The sequence below is a fragment of the Puccinia triticina genome, chromosome 7A (assembly GCF_026914185.1).
Source record: "Puccinia triticina chromosome 7A, complete sequence".
Taxonomy (NCBI): domain Eukaryota; kingdom Fungi; phylum Basidiomycota; class Pucciniomycetes; order Pucciniales; family Pucciniaceae; genus Puccinia; species Puccinia triticina.
In genome coordinates, this window is record NC_070564.1 from 4853221 (window position 1) to 4861418 (window position 8198).

The window sequence follows — 8198 nt, forward strand, 5'->3', positions numbered from 1 at the left end:
TCATTTTTCATTCATTTCAACCCATTTCACATTTTAGCAGAGCATGGGAATTCCAAACAAATACTACTTTTTCAATGGGCCCAACAGGCCTGTTAGGGGCCCATGCGGGCCTTGTGCAGGCCCGTCCAACAAATCAACCCAAAAATGTGCCCCATTGTTTTTTACTCAGTCTGACACATTTTTATTTTTTTGGCTGAGCACGCTCAGTTTGCATTTTTTTTCAGTACGGAGTGATTTTTTTCAATGATTTTCCCAACCTCAAACTTTGAGTATTTTTTTTGGGAAATTTAATTATCCTTGAAGTGAGGGCGACTTTAGTGATATGCCCATTATCAACGTTACCCAATTGGGATGCGGAGATCCGCAAGCACCTTGACCTGAGTTTCACAAAATACGCGGTGTATCATGGAGAGGAGCGAAAAAAGTGGACAGCTCCAAACCTGTGGGCCAACAATATCGTTCTAGTCACTTATGACACTGTAGCAAATCTTTATGATTCCAGGTGTGAGGCGTTGTTTGAAGTGACCTGGTTTCGCACCATATTGGACAAGGCCCAGTGAGTTAATTCTGATCCTTGGAATTTTATGGAAGACACTGCTGATTGTTTTTTACTTCCTAGTCTGATACGTGACGCAGCAACCAAGCAAAGCCGAGCCATTATAGCTTTGGAAGCGCAAAGAACACTCTGCTTGACCGGAACACCCTTGCAGAATCACTTGAGTGACCTGTACACCTTACTAAAATTCATACGAGTGGACCTGTGGTCGAGGGAAGAAGTGTGGCAGACATTTATCGAACCAAACATACAACGTAAATCTGCAAAGGCCATCGAGTTGCTTCAACAGCTACTGGCCACTGTGTTGTTGAGGAGACTGAAAAAAGAAGTTCTCCACCTCCCGCCTAAAGTCGAAGAATATGTAGGCCTTCCACTCCCGGAACCTTGGCAAGAAGACTACCACAACCAATATCACGATTTTGCCGCCAAATTCGGAGTGGACAGAGGCGGTGGAAGCTGGGATTCATCTGAGTTTTTTCAAGAATTAACGATGCTGCGACTATATTGTGATCACCCAGGGTTGATTGATGGACGGCAATACGATCTACCAAAGAAGGAGACAACGTGGCGTGACAGTCCAAAAATTTTACATTTGATGACGGATCTGAAGAGGCACTTATACTCGGAGCAAGGTGGCGAAGTTCCCAAGGCGGTTGTTTTCTCTCAGTGGACATCCTTCCTGCAGATGTGAGTTGACTGATGTGAACATTTTACCTGATTATAGAAATATGTCTATGTTGCTGAGGATTCTTTCCAGTGTGGGCAATGCACTCGGTGCAGAAAAGATTGCCTTTGAACAACTAGATGGGAGCCGCTCATTACAGCAGAGGAAAAAGAGCTTAGACAGAATTAGGCATGAGCCTAATGTTCAAGTGCTTTTGGCCACCATCGGGGCAGGTGGAGTGGGGATTGACCTGACGTGTACGCAGAAGGTTTACTTGATGGTGAGTCCAGGATACAAAGCAAAGGCCATTGGCACACTTATATTGACGCCTACACGGCTGCAGGACCCCTGCTGGAATCCAAGTGTGGAAGACCAGGCAACAGATCGCGCCTATCGGCTAGGCCAACACCGCACTACACAGATTGTTTGTTACTTCATAAAGGGAAGCATTGAAGCAAATATGATCGAGGTGCGCTATATACATGACTCTTCACATCTTAGGTTCAAAATGATTGAATGAATATGTACTTGTCAACATTTGTAGATACAGAAAAGGAAAAAGGAGCTAGCACAGTAAGACATTTCTTTTTACATATGGGCAAACACATCTCAAACTGATGAGAGCGGACAAACAGCTTAGCGTTGGATCAAGCAGGTGAGAGCACAAAGAAGGCGGTCAGGATCATGATGGAATCCATTCATCTACAACAACAGAAACAGCATCAGATAGCAGGAAATTCACAAGGTTGATTGTCTGTGTGCAAGACTTTGTGGGAAACCTGGCCTTGGGATTGGAGGAAGATGGGAGCGTAGCAATTTTGCGGGAGACCGATAGGTACTGGGAAGACTTCGGGTATGTGGATAGGATCGCGTCGACGCAGTTCAAGTAATTTGGCCCTTTGTACGTATTGAACGCCTTTTTCCTTGCGCAAACGATCCACCGTGGCCTCGTCCAACTTGTGAGCAAATTGAGTCATTTCTTGAGAGCGCCACGGCACGTGCATGCGATGGAGGTTCCCTGCTTCATCTTCTTCCGTGTCAGATGTGCAAGCGGGGTCCATGAAGATCCGGGTTAAAGTTGCTGGGAGAGCCAATGCCACACAAGTGTCCACGCGATGATCACTTAACTGCAAAGATGCGCGAGTGACAACAAAAGAGATTAGCAGTCAGAAAGATTGCGGCTGTTGTGAGAAACCTAGATTTGAGACAGACCTGATTCTTCCTTTTGCTACGTTTTTCACGGGCGGCCTTGAGTTGACGCCAGTTGACGTTTCGAGTCAATTGTCGAAGATCAGCTTGACGCCCGTGAATCCAACGGAACAGAACCTTTTGACCGTGAGCAGCTGTGTCGTCGTTGGGTGAGATGGCGTATTTGTACAAGAGGCCGGTATTCTTTGCAAAAGTCCAATGCTTCAATATCATACTGGCGAACCACGCGTTAAAAGGCGAATCTGGCGATTGATCCCATGCAAAGCTAACATGTTGAACATTGAAGTGGGCCATATCTTGCACGAAAAATTGGCGACAAACTATAGGGATACACTTGATTCTCCCTCCAACTTCGAGGTCTGCAACATTGTGTTCTGAGAGGTATGAACGGAAGCGGGCAAGGATAACACTACTAGCGGATGCCTCGTTTGATGGAGTCTTGAAAGTCAAAAGTTGTGATTGTGGTGGCGCAGGAGGAAGGTCACTCTTGGCAGCTTCGACCCCAAGGACAACCCTGGTGAAGTCGTGGATGGACCGAGCGAATGCGGAATTGCCAGTTGGAATGCCGCTTGTGCGCAGTTTTGAACAGAGGTTAGAGACAGTCGTTGGCATCAAGCCATTCTGGAGGCCAGTCGGGTTGGCCATATCGGAGGGTGTGACAAGTCGGAGTAATATTTACTGTAATGGGGAACTCGGCGGGGGCAGCAGAAGACAAATACTGTTGCGGTGGGCAATGTGTGCCGGCTGGCGGCGGTGGCCTGACCAGACAATGGGTAGTTTGGAAAGTGGTTTTCCATTGATGCGTGAAGATCCCCATTGATTCTGTAGGCACCTCCAAAATGCACCATGCCCAATTGGATGTGGGAGGCTGGCATGTTTGCGCAAATCAAGACATTATTGTCACTTGGACGATCGTCCAAGTCTTCCAGCAGCTATAGGGGGCAATTTTAATCCCTACGCCTTACAGAACTACATTTTGTGTGTTTTGTGGCAGCAACATTGGTAGTAGGAGCGTCTTGGCTCTGCCTACGTCTCTGATGGACTTGGACGATTGTCCAAGTTGACAAGGTAACTCGACTCAACAGGATGTGTCGAGTGATGGTAGGTGACGTGAGGATAGGTAACATCAGATGGCTGGGAAGACAAACCAACAGATTATTGTTTGCCGGAGATACTGGGATGTACATCACAATGGTTCTTTCTGAAGTAAGACCTGAAGAGGAGCGTTTGACTGGGACGTGTGAAACACATCAGTTGGACGATCGTCCAAGTGAGAAAAAACTTCCAGATTCATTCCACATTGATACAAAGGGGAAAAGTACATGGGAAAAGTGTAGGAAACAAGCAACTGGTCGGAGCCACCTTCAAACTCGCGCATCTGGTGATGGTCCTAAGTTACGCTGGGTAGATCTGAAACGGTGAGATAAAGAAATGAACCTCTGAATACTACTGGGAGGCTGATAATTCGGCCTGAAGTCCTTTGATCAAGAATGATGCGCATGCGGCTGTAGATTTTGAGATTTTGTCTGCAGGGGCCTCCGCGATTATGCAAGCAGTTTCAATGTGTCGATGTTTGCCAATGGCATCCTTGAGCAAGACATAAACCTGGACAGAATGATGGCATTAGAGGCGGAGGGGAACATGGCACATTGGTCGTGTGGTTGACTACTCACTAGAGGGCTCATTCCAGCTCTCAAGACGCAATCTGCAAATTCAACGGGAATGGGATCCCCCGCAGAGACCTCCATTTGCTCTGTAATGGTCTGGCAAAGTATGTGGCTGATTAGAGGCTTGGGTCTGTTGATTACGTGAATGATCCATGGAAAGCAGCCACTTACCTTCCGCATCTGACAAAGATGAGTGTATTGACCCTTCATCTCCACGATTTGAACAAACCCATTGAGTTGTGGGTATGCTTGCAAGACGTCTGCAAAGTTGGCGGAGTAGGTGGCCTTCACAAGGAATGCGGAGGATTTCTTGACGAGCTCCTGGTGTCTCAAAAACCAATCGGCAAAGAACTTAACCAGATCAACGCACAAGCGCTTGTTCCAAAAGATTGTACGGCGGCAGAACGTAGAAGGAGGCCCATCAGTACCAGACTGGCGGTTTTCCAAAAGTACAGTTCTGTTGTAAACTACGGTGGCTGAACTGCGCGGATGGTCTCCTGGAAGAGTTGGTTGACGAGGCAAGGAATTCTGCCGTAAGGCACAAGTCACCAAGCATTAGTCTGATTTCTAGAGAACTGTTCCCCAACCACTTACAACATGATCTTCCGCCAAGGCCATTGGTGGTAGTATCTCTAAGATCCATTTGGTATCAGAAGACGGATGGCCAGAATCGAAGTCCATGATGTTGATTGGATGGTTTGCTGGTCGGGTTCTTGGCAGTGTACGTGTGTGAGGTATTTGTCGAGGGCCCGGCTGGGCCGGGGTAATTTGGGGCCAATGTATGCTGACTAACCCACACTCAAATTCGCACAAAGTGCTTGTGCAGCCTGACTGCCCAGAATATTTGCAGTATATCTCCGGAAAACTTTGAACGCCATTGGCCAAGTCAACCACAGAACAAAAACGACACCACCGCTCGTAAGTATACCCACATCTCCCCTTAGCTGAAATGTGCGTGGTAAGAATGCTGACTGTTTGCATCCTAGTCAATGAGGGTGTGTAGCTGCGAAGAATCGGGGTGCCGGCAAAAGGTTTACCGGGACCAAAGTGGTGTCAAACAAATGGGGGTCCCGTTATTGGACGTGTCTTTTCGAAAGCACCAAAGAATTGCAGAATTGAACGTCTTACTTGGAACGAGACCTGCCAATAACCAAGATCCTACCCCACAGCGCAGGTCCCTGGTCGTCGAACCCGAAATGTGTTCAACAGGATCAGGAAATCCACAACACCAAGCTGCCGTCACACAGGATAACCGCCCAATGGGACTGAACACTAACGACGTGGCTGTTATATTGCAATCCACCACTGCTGGTCCGAGCCGCGGCCTTCACCCTACCGACAATAATCCCCCCGCGGTGCAAAGTGGAGATCTAGACAAGGAGTTTTGCTTCCTCAATCGACATGTTCTGCATGTTTTGCTTCAAGCCTGCCGGTTCCACTTCGAGGATTACGTGAGCGAAGCGGCTTGCGAGAGATTCCTGGCAGACGAGAAGCAGAAGTTAACACGGCTGGGGAACAGGTTTGGTTTTCAAACGGCAATCATGCTGAAGAACATACCGGCCAAAATGAGAACGGTCACACGGCGTCTGGGGCTAGATTGTAGTTTTCAAGAGCGTGCAGCTTGCCCAAAATGTTGGACGCTATACGAAGCAATTCCAGATACCAAAAGTTGGGCCAAACAAAAGATCCACCTTACCGTGACAACTCATTGTACGGCTCGATTCTTCACAACCGCAAGGAGCCTATCGACATCAAATGAGCAAATCAGGAAGTGTGAAGAGCCGGTTTTCAAGGAATTCACAGCGTCTGGACAAGGAGTTTCGCTTCCTTGATTGACATGTTCTGCATGTTTTGCTTCAAGCCTGCCGGTTCCACTTCGAGGATTACGTGAGCGAAGCGGCTTGCAAGAGATTCCTGGCAGACAAGAAGCAGAAGTTAACACGCTGGGGAACAGGTTTGGTTTTCAAATGGCAATCATGCTGAAGAACATACCGGCCAAAATGAGAACGGTCACACGGCGTCTGGGGCTAGATTGTAGTTTTCAAGAGCGTGCAGCTTGCCCAAAATGTTGGACGCTATACGAAGCAATTCCAGATACCAAAAGTTGGGCTAAACAAAAGATCCACCTTACCGTGACAACTCATTGTACGGCTCGATTCTTCACAACCGCAAGGAGCCTATCGACATCAAATGAGCAAATCAGGAAGTGTGAAGAGCCGGTTTTCAAGGAATTCACAGCGTCTGGGAAACCTGCTTGGCGGCCAATTAAGGGTTTCTGCTACCAGAACCTGAAAGATTGGCTGCAGAGGAAGCTTATCTGCCCCAACTTTGAGGACCTGATCGATGCACCGTTGCGTTACGCACGGCAAGATGGTGTAATGAGGGATCTTTGGGATGGCAGCGTATGGACTACTCTCCGATTCTCCAGCACCGATTCGGAACTGTACGCAAGCAAATCCGGCAACCTCGTATTCAGTCTGTACGTCGACTGGTGTGGAACTACTCAAAGGGGAGAATAGAGCTTGGAAGGTAAATGGATAGCAACACTAGTACTAATGTAAGCTATGCAAGGGTGCTGATGAGGCTGCCTTCCTGACTAATGCTGAGGGGATGAGAGTAACACTAAGAAAAAAGAAGAAAAGGTGTGGCTGATTTCTGCTTGATCTTAGGAGCTAGTACTATGAGCTTTAACTACTGACTACTGAGGGTAAGAGAGATGGAGGATTGATGAGAGTGGGGAACTTATAATTTCTGTATCCAAAATTATCTATAAATTCTGTATATATTTCTCTGCATGAGGTACAAGTGAGGGGGGGGAAGACAATTCTTATAGTAAGGAGGGATGAGCACAGACAATGAAGAGTTCTGGCTATGAGAATGAAGGTTGTACAAATGAGGAAGAGTGATGTGAACATAGTAACAGTATGTAGTGATGAGCAATGCTGAAAAGGGAATGCTGGTTATGGGAATAAAAGAATGTACTAATGGGGAAAAGTGATGAGAACATAGTAACAACTTGTAATGATGAGCACTACTGAAAGAGGTAAGCACAGATCTAATGATGTAATGTGTACAATAGCCATAGTACATAATGAAGAATGTATGTAAAGGGTTTAGTATGTGAAAGTAATTATGTAAAAGGGATGTACTGTAATGATTCCAGTAAGTTACTAATGAATTGAGTATTGTAACTAATGAAGACTGTAGATTATCTGTAAGTCTTATATCCTCTATAACTATTGAACCATTGAAGATAAGGGTATACTATGTATGAGGGACTATATGTGAAATTTGATGTAGAATCTGAATATGCAATAATAATGAGGTATTTGTGAAGGTTTATGGAGAAATGTTCAATGTAATGATGAATATATGTAAAAGAAAGCAATAAAATACTACTTATGGTTTGGAATGGAGCACCACACTGGTTCAACCCTCACTGCAACAAGATAGGTGGCAAGTGCTTGGAGGCCGGCGCTATAACCCTGGTGTGTCTAAACTTGCCTCCAGGCGAACGCTATCTAGAGGAAAACATTTTTCTGTTTGGGATTACTCCAGGCCAGCCCCCAGCCGATCACATATACAATGTCCTGCAACCGCTTGTGGACGAGTTCTTGGCATTTTCTACTGGGGTACACTTTGATGAAACATCACAATTTCCCACTGGACAAACCATACGCGCGATTATGCTACCCCTGATCGCTGATCTCCCAGCACTGCGTAAGGTGGCCGGATTTGCTTCTCATTCAGCAACCTTATTTTGCTCTTTCTGTAAGCTCCTTCGGTCGAAGATCGACATCGTAGATCCACAGCAGTTTCCTCCACAAAAGCATGAAGATCACATCGAATGGGCCAAAAAATGGCTGGATAGCCCAGACCGTACGCGCAAGACGGCCATAGTCAAGGAACAAGGTGTCCGCTATAGCCCATTGAACGAACTTCCGTATTGGAAGCCCTTAGAACACTCAACTATTGATGTTATGCATGCCCTAATGCTAGGCGTGCTGAAAGACCATTCCCTGTCCTACTTTGGATTAGCTGTCACAGGCAAGAAACTTGAGGCCGATCTGAAGAAGCTTGCAAACAAACAGCCAAGCGCCAA

General features: G+C 46.5%; 1 protein-coding gene across 1 annotated transcript; it reads right to left on the minus strand.

Moving 5' to 3' along the window:
• Positions 1-3875: 3875 nt before the first annotated feature.
• PtA15_7A530 (uncharacterized protein) lies at positions 3876-4777 on the minus strand (the record flags this gene model as incomplete). The annotated part of the gene is made up of 4 exons (XM_053171146.1): positions 3876-4034; positions 4103-4192; positions 4268-4624; positions 4691-4777. The coding sequence occupies 4 exons, from the start codon at positions 4775-4777 to the stop codon at positions 3876-3878; spliced, it is 693 nt and encodes a 230-aa protein (XP_053022356.1).
• Between the last annotated feature and the right edge of the window lie 3421 nt (positions 4778-8198).